The 14,111-nt window shown below is 44.3% G+C and overlaps 1 protein-coding gene across 5 annotated transcripts in view; it reads right to left on the bottom strand.

The window, feature by feature from the left end:
- The window catches only part of MXRA5 (matrix remodeling associated 5), a 35,496-nt gene extending 27,305 nt beyond the window's left edge, over window positions 1–8,191 (bottom strand). Inside the window, exon 1 of one of the 5 annotated variants that reach the window (XM_060769895.2) lies at window positions 7,877–8,191. In XM_060769895.2, coding sequence (XP_060625878.2) covers window positions 7,877–7,950 — 74 coding nt within the window. In that variant the 5' untranslated portion in view covers window positions 7,951–8,191. Of the gene's footprint in view, window positions 1–7,558; window positions 7,641–7,730 lie in introns of those variants that run through there. The other 4 variants (XM_067466814.1, XM_067466815.1, XM_060769897.2 and 1 more) reach the window with 4 other exon arrangements.
- Window positions 8,192–14,111: the final 5,920 nt, after the last annotated feature.

Genomic DNA, 14,111 nt, shown 5'->3' with positions numbered 1-14,111 from the left:
TAAAATGTAATATTTGTAATCCATATTAAGCTGTAGTCCACATATGCGTCATTTTAGATTTAGCTTAGGTTCTGCTATTTAAAAAATTGTGATTACTATATACAAAATTGCACAAATGTTGGCTGTCATCTTGTTAGGCAGTTATGATGTCAAAAGTTGATTTACAGACTTCTAAGTGTTTTACACATCTGTGATTCTGGTGCCATTGCTGCAACTGCAGATGTTTTTGAAACCCATGCTATAAGACAACTTTTATCAGCTATATCAGCTGTTGGAATTTAAAACACAAGTAAAGACCTGTGAAAGGCCCCTTGGTGGTGTAGGAGGTTAAACCACTGAGCTGTTGAACTTGCTGACCAAAAGATTGATGGTTTGAATCAGGGGAGCGGGATGAGCTCCTGTTGTTAGGCCCAGCTTCTGCCAACTTAGAAGTTCAAAAACATGCAAGTGTGAGTAGATCAATAGGTACCACTTCTGCAGGAAGGTAACAGCACGCTATGCAGTCATGCTGGCCAAATGACCTTGTAGGTGTCTATGAACAATGCTGGCTCTTCGGCTTAGAAGTGGTGATGAGCACTACTGCCCCCCCCCCCCCAGAGTGGAACATGACTAGACCTAAGGTCAGGGGAAACCTTTACCTTTACCTAAAGACCAGTCTCTTCCAGCAGGCCTACCCAGATAGTTTTAATGATGAATTTTAAACTTCTACTCTATGTCTAATGTTTGTTTTGTGTATTTTATGAAAATATGTTTTACGGAAATATGTTTAATATGTGATTCTATGGAGTGTTTTTAAAGCATTTTGTGTTTTAGCAATGTTGTAACATGTCTCAAGCCATGAGGTGAGGTGGGTAAGAAATAAAATGATGATGATGGTGATGATGATGATGATTGCTTGGAGTGATGGATTTCTGTGGTGCTAGTGAGTTCTTGAAGTTGTGGGTTCTTGTAGTAACTCTCCACTATACTGTCATTCACAGACAGGTAGTGAACTTGCAAGGCTTGTTGGCTAGTCTCACAGTACTCTCTTGATAAGGTTGGCTAACTGGCTTTTAAGGCAGGTTTTGGGACAAGAGCATGAGATGGAACCTTCCTAAGACATCATGACTACAACTCTTAAAACTGATACAGGATCTTGGTCATGAGTTAAATCTTTCATGGAAATCATTAATATGGATAATGCTGTTAAATAATCTGGATAGTCAAACAGTTTTAAGAGCATCACTTTTCATACATTGCCCATGCATTGTGTTCATCACTCAACATCACCTTGAAATCACCAGATATCAACTTTGTTGGCAAAATTTCAGATCAGCTCATTTGGCATCAAATTTAGTGGCTTGGTTCAGACAGACAGCATGTGAAAGCAACATTTTGCACTATGTGATTGAGTCTGGAATGAGCCTCCGGCTTGTGTTCTCCCCTACCCTCTCATCTACTCAACTTAATTAGTTGCTTCCTAGTTTATGTCTTGTTTCCAGGCCAAACGTAATGGCAAAAGGGGGGAAAGATGTCAAGGGAGTGTATGTGCCAGTAATTTGTTTCACGATTATTCACCTAGGATTAAATCATGGCTCAATGTGATGTCTGAATCATGTTTAGCCAATTCTTTCGAGTTTAGTTTTTCACATGTTCAGTGATGAGGAAACTGCAAAACACTCCAGTGAACTGATACAGCAAAGTGGAATGTAAAGGTTTAAATCAGTAAAATGTGCTAAATGGCCCACTGTTAAAAGGCATATGCTAACTATTATGTTTGTTCTGTTGTTTCCATCAACATTAATTAACAAATAATGTTTTTCCAATATTCCCGACCATGTGAGACATTCTAATCATACATTTAGGAATGCTTAAGTCTTTCCAGATATCTGTAAGCATGCTTTATTGTTAGAATAAATGGTAAAGGGAGCTAGAGCAAATGATAACAGAAAAGAACACCTATCTTCATTTGCTATTGGAATTTCCAAAATAGTTGGAAAGAACAGAGACATTTAGCCACAAGTTAATGAATATCACTATATTATGCTTCTTTTTCATTTTAATAGACCGAGAACAAAAAGAATATAAACAAACAAAGCTGATGTAATTCATGCTACTGTCTTTATACTGTATGTGACAAGAAAAGCCATATGTACTATATTTTACTAATATTTAATTAAAATGACAAGGATTTCATGGGCCAAGAACCTCTTTTGGCTCAGAGTTTTGGATCAGGAGTTTGCTGAGTGAGGAGGGTGCAAAGGTGACTGTCTTGTAAATTGTCTGTGCTATACAAACTTTAAATTTTTCAGCTCATAATATTTTTTTTTGCAGCTGACTGTGATGACTAGCAGTTGCACTCCACCCATTCCCAGAGGACTCCACCATTCCTACTTCTTCTCAGAAGATGTAAAAATTCTGATGACCATTTCATCTTGTGAATGTAATTTTTACACTGGAAAAAATGTTTTTCAAGAAAATGAAGCCAAATGTATGCAATAACCACTAAAATCTATCTGGGCTTTATAGTGAAGTGGAGAGCAAAGAGGTAGTGGGCTGAAGAGCAGCAGGTCCCATTGTGGAACAAATAGTGATCATATGCCAGGCAGAAGGCTGCCTACAGTTGAAAACTGTACTTGAAAAAACTACTAGCTGGAGGATCCTGCAAAATATCAAAAAAACTTAACTAATGCTGCATCTACATTGTAGAATTAATGCAGTTTGTAACCAATGGCCCAATGCAATGGAACTGTAGCTTGGCAAATCACCAGCAATCTTTGGCAAAAAAAAAAAAAAAAGGTTAAAGACCTTGCAAAACTTCCATGATTGAGCCATGGCAGTAAAAGTGATGTCATAGTGCATTAATTCTACAGTGCAGATGCACTCTTAGCCAACTTAATAGGGAGCAAAAAGATTAATAAGGAACAAAGAGTAATGAATAAAGGTTCAAGCAAAAAATTAGTTTCTTCCTAGTAAGATAGAAGTTTGATTTCACAGAAATATAGAATTTGAGAGGGTCCTTCTAGGCCCGTGGTTCTCAACCTGTGAGTCCCCAAGTGTTTTGGCCACCAACTTCCAGAAATCCCAGCCAGTTTACCAGTTGTTAGGATTTCTGTGAGTTGAAGGCCAAAACATCTGGGGAACCACAGGTTGAGAACCACTGTTTTAGGCCATCTCATCCAATTCTGGTCCCATCTACACGGCCATATAATGCAGTTTGGCACTGCATTGACCACATTATATGTATCTACAGTGACCATATAATGCAGTCCCAGACCCTGTTGCTCCACATGAGCAATTCAGTTAGTGGATTCCCAACAGAGCAATCAGTATCTTCTTCAAGGTCTTTGCTGTGAGAAAATGTAACTGCAGGTAACTGATTCCATGGTGAAATTGCTCTGTTCACGAACAAATTTCTATGGAAGTTCAACCAAAACCTATCCTCCTGTAACCTGATCCCATGAGGTCTAACCTGTCTACCAGATGAAACACAGAGAAAACATTTGCCCATTTCTGTGTAACATCCCTTCTAGTGTGTCAATTGTCTTTTTTATCAAGACTAAACAGATTCATACCCTCCAGTGTTTACTCCTGGGCTTCATCTATACCTGTACTAAAATCTAGGGGCAGTTCAGAGCAACCCCTGGAGTGGCTGCAGTAGCAGTGGTCAAGACCACCTAGTTGGGCTGAAACCAGTTTGAACCTGCTTGACTGTCTCCTTACCTTTGCTGTCCCCATTGCTGCTAGTGGATGGTCATTGAGTTCATGGGTAGTTCCTCCTGGGCATCACAGATTGCCTTTGCTGACAACAGCAAAGACATCCACATGACCAGGGAGAAGGAGGGGGATCCTTCTTTGGATTCCATGGCCATAAATTGCAATGAGGTGGGGGGCACAGGCTCAGTATGCTCGACTGGTGTCACTGGCTGATGCAGTCAGCAGACAGGTTCAGATTGGAGCCAGTTGCACTGTCCACACTCATTCCAAAGTGCAGGACTGCTCCAGAATTTTAGCAAAACTCCAGGGCACTTCCCGATTTTGCTAAATGCAATCTTAAACTGGATTAACTCCGTTTATCCTTCATTAAGGACTGGAAGTCTCTGGACATCATTCAAATATTTAGGAACAACTTCTGGTCTACTTCAAGGTTTAATGTCAATGCGGATAAGTCCCAAATATCCCTGGCCATTTCTGTTCGATACCTCTTAACTTGTTCACATTTGTCTTAAAATGTAGCACTGGAACATTTCATGTGAAGTTTGAATAGTCTAGAATGCATAGGAACTATTAGACCTGATAATTTGGAAATATTGATTTTATTAATTAGTTTAAAGGTAAAGGCAAATTGAACATTTTTTGCCAAGAAAACTCATCTGATGGCTTGGGGTTGCCATAGGTCAGAAATGGCTTGAAGGCACGCAACAACCATAATAAAGAGATGAAAAGTACCATTTTCAAGACAGAGCCTTGCAACACCTCACTTGAACCTTGCCTGTAATCTGATCAAAAGTTTGGTGAGTACTCTTTCGGCATGGTTTCCCAACCAGCTTGAATTCATTCTGCAACAATCTAGTCTACACTTGATCAGTCTGTTTAGTCAAAATACAATTGACCAATGTATTATTTCCGTTATTTCTGGGCTACAGATATGAATGGATAGGCAAGTAATGCAAACTAAAAGGTAAAAGAGGATTTGCATTCAACTACAACTATAAAGGGAGTCCCCCTGATGGTGCAGTGGGTTAAACTGCTGAGCTGTTGAACTTGCTGACCAAAAGGTTGGTGATTTGAATCCAAAGAGTGGGGTGAGCTCCTGCTGTTAGGCCCAGCTTCTGCCAACCTAGCAGTTCAAAAACATGCAAATGTGAGTAGTTCAATAGGTACTGCCTTGGTGGGAAGGTAATCAGACACAGCTAGACTTAATGTTAGGGGAAACCTTTACTTTACCACTATGAATGCATCATGATGGATTAAAAGCCCTATAACCCATTTTACTCCTGTGAAGAGTAAACCTTCTGGATCTGCAACTCCTGGCAGTAAACCGGTTGTCAAAATGCAACACATTAATTGTCATTGAGCGTGAAGTAGAACTTTACAAGCAGTCGGTATTTGGAGGGACAGCTGAGAACGTCCTTCTTGCTCTCCAGTGGTGAGAAGGCAAACAGGTTATGAAAAGGAGTAAATGTTACAATCCGGATTACAGTGGGCCCTTGGTATCCAATGGTGCTTGGTTCCAGAATCTATGTAGATGGCAAAATCCATGGATCCCATTATAAGCAATGGTGTAGTAACATGGCAAGTCTTTTTTAAATTTTGTTTTATATTATTGTTAAGTTGTGGGTTGTTGAACCCACAGATGCAGAACCAGGGGATATGGAAAGCAAACTGTATTGCCTTCCACAGACATTTTGAAAGAGATCAAAAACAGAAGCTCCACTTGCCCCGTGGCCCTGCCATTGCGCCTCACTGCCCTCTAGAGAGGGTCTCAAGGTATTGCCTGAGCATAAAGCGGGGGGGGGGGCAGTGGGATTAGCCCAGATATTCAGGATGTGTAATATATATATGCATGTGTGTTTGAATGACAGTGTGTGCCACATGCCTGTTATGGTGATGATTAAAGAAAGAGACTAACTGCAGCCTAAAGTCTCCAGAGGATGAAGCCAATGACAGTTTGGTCAGCAATGAACCCTTTTAGGGCCGGACTCTCTCTGCAGCCTGTTTGTGTGAGACGCCAGAATGTGTCTGGACAGGGGCTGAGGGATCAAGGCTAGGGATTTTCTCTGAAATCCCCAAAGTGGCCTCAGGTTTCCTTGTTGAGGCGGGGGAGAGAAGGAGGAGGCAAGGAAGCAAAGAGAGAAGCCTGATGAGTCTACCAGCAACGTCCAGGACAGTAGTAGCAGACGGGAACTGTGTGTGTGTGTGTGTGTGTGTGTGCCACAGCCGGCTACACCTTCCACATGCTTCCTATTAGAGGAAAATGCCTTTTAATTCCCTGAGTCATTACTGTTGTAGACTCAAAGAAGAAAGAAAGAAGGCAGAGTGTGGAGAGACTGAAAGAGAGAGAGGAGGAAAGAGGCTTTCATCTTTTTCCCTGAAAGCCAGTCAACAGTTCATCCTGATGTATTGCTGAAAGCTGGCTTGCTGAGAGTTTTCTGGGCTGTATGGCCATGTTCCAGAAGCATTCTCTCCTGATGTTTCACCTGCATCTATGGCAGCCATCCTCAGAGGTTGTGAGGTCTGTTAGAAACTAGGAAAATTGGGTTTATATATCTGTGGAATGTCCAGGGTGGGAGAAAGAACTCTTGTCTGTTGGAGGTAAGTGTGAATATTTCAATTGGCCACCTTGATTAGCACTGAATGGCCTAGCAGTTTCAAGGTCTGGCTTCTTACTGCCTGGGGGATCCTTTGTTGAGAGGTGATTAGCTGGCACTGATTGTTTCTTGTCTGGAATTCCCTGTTTTTGAGTGTTGTTCTTTATGGACTGTTAGGATTTTAGAGTTTTGTTTTTTTTTAAAAAAAATACTGGTAGCCAGATTTTGTTTATTTTCATGGTTTCCTCCTTTCTGTTGAAATTGTCCACATACTTCTAGGTTTCAGTGGCTTCTCTGTGTAGTCTGACATGTAATTGTTAGAGTGGTCCAGCTTTTCCGTTTTCTCAAATAATTTGCCAGCTAATCACCTCCCAGCAAAGGATCCCTCCTGGCAGTAAGAAGCCAGACCTTGAAACTGCTAGCCCATTAAATGCTAATCAAGGTGGCCAAATGGAGCATTCACACCCACCTCCAACAGACAAAGTTCTTTCTCCCATCCTGGACATTCCACAGATATATAAACCCCATTTTCCTAGGTAGTTGTAGGTTTTTCGGGCTATATGTCCATGTTCTAGAATCATTCTCTCCTGATGTTTTGCCTGAATCTATGGCAGGCATGCTGAGAGATTGTGAGGTCTGCTGGAAACTAGGAAAATTGAGTTTATATATCTGTGGAGAGTCAAGGGTGGGAGAAAGAATTCAAACCAATTTTCCTAGTTTCCAACAGTCCTCACAACCTCAGAGGATGCCTGCCATAGATGCAGGCAAAACGTCAGGAGAGAATGCTTCTAGAACATGGCCATACAGCCTGAAAAAAACCCTACAACAACCCAGTGATTCCGGCCATGAAAGCCTTCAACAACCCATTTTCCTAGCTTTCTACAGACCTCACAACCTCTGTGAATGCCTGTCATAGATGTAGGCGAAAGGTCAGGAGAGAATGCTTCTGGGACATGGCCATACAGCCCGAAAAACCTACAACAACCTAGTGATTCCGGCCATGAAAGCCTTCAACAACCCATTTTCCTAGCTTCCTACAGACCTCACAATCTCTGAGGATGCCTGCCATGGATGTAGGCGAAACGTCAGAAGAGAATGCTTCTGGGACATGGCCATACAGCTCGAAAAACTCCCGACAACCCAGTTCATCTCGAGTTTGCAAACCCCACAAAAGCCTGATTGATGGTGGGGAACCAACTCCAAAAGAGAACCATGCATTTCTCCTGTTCTCCGCTCCTTCCTTCCTGCTAGGAAGAACAAAAGCATACCTGACAGCTTCTGCATGCCATTTCTCTCTTTCTCCCCGGTCCCCATTTCCCAAGACCAGCTCACAGGAGGCTGAGAGAGCCGGAGAGGTGCGCGCCTCCCCGCCCTCTGCAGAGCCGCTTCGGGAAGCCAGGCAGACAAAGCATCCCGCCTGGAAAGTTGGCCAGAAGGTACCTACTGTTTTGGCCCACGCGCCGGGGACCGTGGCCCGCGGAGCCCACCTTCTCTCGTCCGCGGAGGGAAGAGCTGGAGAGCCGCATGCAAGAAACTCCCCCGGCTCCTCTCTTGGCTTCAGGGAAGCTCGCTCGCCAAACACTCACATCCCGCTCCAAAGGTGTCGGGTGGGAGCCAAGCCTTCCCTTGGAGGACTGCGACACCCGCTTTGGAAGCTCATCCCTCCAGGGGCAAAAGAGGAAGGCGGGGCACAACAGGGTGCCTCGAAGAAGGTCGGCTCTCTCTCTCCACGGCTCTTCTCGCCTTCGCTCCTCTTAGGAGGTAAATCCAAAGCGCAGGGCAAGCCGAAGCAGCGCTGGGAAGGAAACCCTGCCTTCCTCCTCCTCCTCCTCCTCCTCCTCCTCCTCCTCCTGGGTGGAAAAGCCAGAGGCAGGAGCGCGCTTGCCGCTACTTGGCGGGGGCGTTTCTTCAGCGAAGGAGCCTTCAAGAACTTGCCCCGGCGCCCGCCCCAAAGCAGCAGCAGAGGCGGCCTCCGGGCGGGACGGGGCGGAGGGAAGGGAAGGGAAGGGAAGGGGCGCCGCGTGGGGACCCCTGCGAGGCAGAACAGAAGGATTCAGATACTAGCTTGGGGACCCGGCGGTGCCCGGGTTATTTGAGAAAGGCATTGGCCGGTCTTTGTCGGTTATTTGTGTGGCTTGCAGTGGTCTCAGGAAGTGAGTGAAGATACTGCAATTCCCATCATCCATGGTCCAAACTCTTCCAAAGTCTGCACCAGGAAATAGAGTGGGTCATGGGGGCTCCCTGTACCAAGTTCGATCTTGACCGTCATTGTCTCTGGAAGTGTGTAAAGGTACTGCAAGTCCCATCATCCATAGTCTATCCTCCTTCAAACCAAATGAGGATGTTAAGTGGGTCATGGTGGGTTTGTGTGCCAAGTTTGGTCTTGATCAGTCATTGGATGAGAGTCGCAGTGATCTCTGGAAGTGAGTGAAAGTACTGCAAGTCCCATGATCTGTGGTCAATCATCCTCCAAACAGAACCAGGATGTAGAGTGGGTCATGGGGGCTCTGTGTGTCAAGTTTGTTCTTGATCAGTCATTGGATGAGGGTCTCAGCGGTCTCAGGAATTGAGTGAAGGTGCTGCACATCCCATCATCCATGGTCCATCCTCCTCTAAACTGTACCAGGATGTAGAGTGGGTCATGGGGGCTCTGTTTGGCAAGTTTGGTCTTTATTGGTAATTGGAGGAGGTTTGAAGTGGTCTCAGGAAGTGAATAAAGGTACTGCAAGTCCCATAATATATGGTCCCACGTTCCTCCCATGCCACCTCCTCCTATGTGGGGGATTGCCCTTCTGTGTGTGTGTGTGTGTGTGTAGGAGAGGAGGGGCGGCATCTGGGAGTCACTCTGGACCTTGCTCTGACTTATAAGAAGCACTCCTTGACTATTAAGCAAAAAGTGGGCACTAGAAACAATATCCTAGGAAAGCTGACTGGAACAACCTGGGGATCACAACTAGACACAGTGAAGACATCTGTCCTTGCGCTTTGCTTGTTTTACTTACTTAGGCGATCCCTCATTGACTGAGTAAGATTGTCTTGCAGTGGGTCCATAGGTGACTGTGGAGCCCTATTCTTGACCTGCATGTTCTCCCACAGTGAGGGCATTGGTTTCCAGGAGGAAGGCGGTCCCAGTCTGGGTTGGCTTGATGCGCCTTCTTCTTGGCATGTTTCTCTTTTTCGCCCTCCGTTCATGCCTCTTCAAATTCTGCAGCACTGCTGGTCACAGCTGACCTCCAGCTGGAGCACTCAAGGGCCAGGGCTTCCCAATTCTCTGTTTCTATGCCAGTTTTTGAGGTTGGCTTTGAGTCCATCTTTTCTTGTCTTCCAACATTCCATTTCCATTCTTGAGTTCAGAGTCGAGCAACTGCTTTGGAAGAAGGTGGTCGGACAATGTGGCCGGTCCAGTGGAGTTGATGGCAGAGGACCATCACTTCAGTGCTGGTGGTCTTTGCTTCTTCCAGTGCACTGACAGTTGTCTACCTGTCTTCTCACGAGATTTGCAGGATTTTTTGGCGGCAACACTGAAGGAATCATAACAGGAGTTGCATGTGACGTCTGTAGACAGTCCATGATTTGCAGGCATATAGCAGGGATGGGAGGACAATAGCTTTATAAACAAGCACCTTGGTATCCCTACAGATGTCCTGGTCCTCAAACACTCTCTGCTTCATTTGGAAAAATGCTGCACTCGCAGAGCTCAGGCGGTGTTGTATTTAACTCTGCTGCTGAGTATGCATGCCCAGTGTGGAACACATCTCACCACCTTAAAACAGTGCATGTGGCTCTTAATGACACATGTCACATTATCACATGATGTCTATGCCCCACACCACTGGAGAAATTATACAGTTTAGCCGGTATTGGACCACTTGACAACCACTGGGAAGTATCAGCCAATACTGAAAGGACCAAGGCACTGACATCTTTGTGACATCACTGACATGCTTCTCTGGGACCAGAATGAAGAGAGGGGCCAGGAAGACAGTTCCATCTTGTCTCCTGTGTCATCAGTTGGGGGCCCCTCCCCCCAGCATCAACTGCATCTCTGGGACCAGAGTGAAGAGAGGGGCCAGGAAGACAGTTCCGCCTTGTCTCCTGCACTGTGCTAATAATATAATATAATATATTGTGTATACATATAATATTGATAATATTATAATGGGATACAATATAATGTTGTTGTTCATTCGTTCAGTCATCTCCGACTCTTCGTGACCTCATGGACCAGCCTACGCCAGAGCTCCCTGTCGGCCGTTACCACCCCCAGCTCCCTCAAGGTCAGTCCAGTCACTTCAAGGATGCCATCCATCCATCTTGCCCTTGGTCGGCCCCTCTTCCTTTTGCCTTCCACTTTCCCCAGCATAATTGTCTTCTCTAGGCTTTCCTGTCTCCTCATGATGTGGCCAAAGTACTTCAACTTTGTCTCTAGTATCTTTCCCTCCAGTGAGCAGTCGGGCTTTATTTCCTGGAGGATGGACTGGTTGGATCTTCTCGCAGTCCAAGGCACTCTCAGAACTTTCCTCCAGCACCACAGTTCAAAAGCATCGATCTTCCTTCGCTCAGCCTTCCCTAAGGTCCAGCTCTCACACCCGTAGGTTACTACAGGGAATACCATGGCTTTGACTAGGCGGATCTTTGTTGCCAGTCTGATGTCTCTACTCTTCACTATTTTATCGAGACTGGACCTTGCTCTCCTCCCAAGAAGTAAGCGTCTTCTGATTTCCTGGCCACAGTCTGCATCTGCAGTAATCTTTGCACCTAAAAATACAAAGTCTGTCACGGCCTCCACGGTTTCTCCCTCTATTTTCCAGTTGTCAATCATTCTTGTTGCCATAATCTTGGTTTTTTTGACGTTTAGCTGCAACCCAGCTTTTGCGCTTTCTTCTTTCACCTTGATTAGAAGGCTCCTCAGCTCCTCCTCGCTTTCAGCCATCAGAGTGGTGTCATCTGCATATCTGAGGTTGTTAATGTTTCTTCCAGCAATTTTCACCCCAGCTTTGCATTCATCCAGCCCCGCACATCGCATGATGTGTTCTGCATACAAGTTAAAAAGGTTGGGTGAGAGGATGCAGCCTTGCCGTACGCCTTTCCCAATCTTGAACCAGTCTGTTGTTCCGTGGTCAGTTCTGACTGTTGCTACTTGGTCCTTGTACAGATTCCTCAGGAGAGAGACAAGGTTGCTTGGGATGCCCATCCCACCAAGAACTTGCCACAATTTATTATGATCCACACAGTCAAAGGCTTTAGAATAGTCAATGAAGCAGAAGTAGATGTTTTTCTGAAACTCCCTGCCTTTCTCCATTATCCAGCGGATATTGGCAATCTGGTCTCTCGTTCCTCTGCCTTTTCTAAACCCAGCTTGAACATCTGGCAACTCTCGCTCCATGTATTGCTGGAGTCTTCCTTGCAGGATCTTGAGCATTACCTTACTGGCATGAGAAATAAGGGCCACTGTACAGAAGTTGGAGCAGTCTTTCGCATTTCCCTTTTTTGGTATGGGGATATAAGTTGATTTTTTCCAGTCTGATGGCCATTCTTGTGTTTTCCATATTTGCTGGCAAATGGCATGCATCACCTTGACAGCATCATCTTTTAAGATTTTAAACAGTTCAGCTGGGATCCCATCATCTCCTGCTGCCTTGTTGTTAGCAATGCTTCTTAAGGCCCATTCAACCTCACTCCTCAGGATGTCTGGTTCTAATTCATTCACCACACCGTCAAAGCTATCCTCGATATTGTTATCCTTCCTATACAGATCTTCTGTATAGTCTCGCCACCTTCTCTTGATCTCTTCAGCTTCTGTTAGGTCCCTGCCATCTTTGTTTCTTATCATACCGATTTTTGCCTGAAATTTACCTCCAATGTTTCTAATTTTCTGGAAGAGGTCTCTTGTCCTTCCTATTCTGTTGTCTTCTTCCACTTCCATGCATTGCTTATTTAAAAATAGTTCCTTATCTCTTCTGGCTAACCTCTGGAATTGCGCATTTAACTGGGCATATCTCCCCTTTTCACTGTTTCCTTTTGCTTTCCTCCTTTCTTGGGCTACTTCCAGTGTCTCAGCAGACAACCATTTTGCCTTCTTGGTTTTCTTTTTCTTTGGAACGTACTTTGTTGCCGCCTCCTGAACAATGTCTCGGACTTCTGTCCATAGTTCTTCTGGGACTCTGTTTACTAAATCTAGTCCTTCAAATCTGTTCTTCACTTCCACTGTATATTCGCTAGGAATGTTAGTGAGATCATATCTAACTGGTCTGTGTATTTTCCCTGATCTCTTTAGTTTTATTCTAAATTGGGCAATAAGAAGTTCGTGATCTGAGCTACAGTCAGCCCCAGGTCTTGTTTTCACCGACTGGATGGATGTCCGCCACCTTTGGCTGCAAAGAATGTAGTCAATCTGATTTCGGTGTTGACCATCTGGTGAGGTCCATGTATAAAGCCGTCTTTTAGGTTGTTGGAAGAGAGTATTCGTTATACACAGCGAGTTTTCCTGGCAGAATTCTATCAGCCTGCGTCCCGCTTCATTTTGTTCTCCCAGACCATGCTTGCCTGTGATCCCTGTTGTCATTTGACTTCCCACCTTGGCATTCCAGTCTCCTGTAATGAAAATAATGTCTCTTTTTGGTGTATTATCCAGTAGGTCCTGCAGATCCTCATAGAACTGATCTACTTCTGCTTCTTCAGCAGCTGTGGTTGGGGCGTATATTTGGATCACTGTGATATTGAAAGGCTTTCCTTGCACTCGAATTGAGATCATTCTGTCATTTTTTGGGTTGTATCCAAGCACCGACTTAGCGAATTTCTTATTAATTATGCCATCTTCTAATGGCATACCAACATATCTCTGGTTGTACTGGTCCATTTAGTTTTCTTGGCAAGGATACTGGAGTGGTTTGCCATTGCCTTCTCCAGGGATCACGCTTGGTCTGACCTCTCTGCCACAACCGTCCCGTCTTGGGTGGCCCTTCACGGTTTCGCTCATGACATCATTGAGGTGCTCAAGCTCCAGCGCCCCAACAAGGCGGCGATCCTTTGCCAATATAATACTACTAATAATAATATGATATTATAATTATATATTTTATATTACATGTAATATTACTAATAATATTACAGTGTAATGGTATAGTATAATATAGTAATATATAATACTAATATTGTACTATGGTAATAATATAATATATTGTATTTACATATTACTTGTAAGCCGCTCTGAGTCCCCTTCGGGATTAAAAGGGCAACGTATAAATGTCACAAATAAATAGATAAATAATAAAACTCCAGCCCATCCCCTCTTTAGATATCAGTCAGCATGCCAATGCCTTAAATCAAGAAGTAGTTTTGCAAGAGCTACAGAGATACTTGCAGGAACACCTCAGCAAGTGAGAGTCCAAAAGTGGCAGGTTAAAACCCAGAACCTCAAGCCATGGCTGATACCAAATGAGAGGCTCCCTCCTGGGCACACAGAAGACTGGGTGATTTGGAAGGTGATGAACAGATTATGCTCTGGTAGCACGACATGCAGAGCCAACGTTAAGAAATGGGGCCACAAAGTGGAGTCCCCGACATGTGAGTGTGGAGAAGAGCAAACCACAGGCCACCAATTACAATGCAGTTTGAGTCCTGCCACAAGCACGATGGAGCCTCTGGTGTTATAGCAACACCAGAGGCACTCCAAGTGCCAGCTACTGGTCAAAGAACATTTAGTATAATGCCAAATTCTTAAACTTTGTGATTTTTTAAATACATTACAACTGTGCCCTCAATTTGCTTCTGATATGATAAATATATAAATCTATACTGTAGAATGAATACAGCTTGGCT

The sequence above is a fragment of the Anolis sagrei genome, chromosome 3, assembly GCF_037176765.1.
Source record: "Anolis sagrei isolate rAnoSag1 chromosome 3, rAnoSag1.mat, whole genome shotgun sequence".
Taxonomy (NCBI): domain Eukaryota; kingdom Metazoa; phylum Chordata; class Lepidosauria; order Squamata; family Dactyloidae; genus Anolis; species Anolis sagrei.
The sequence above is the reverse complement of the archived record's forward strand: the minus strand, read 5'-3'. Positions and strand labels throughout refer to the sequence as shown.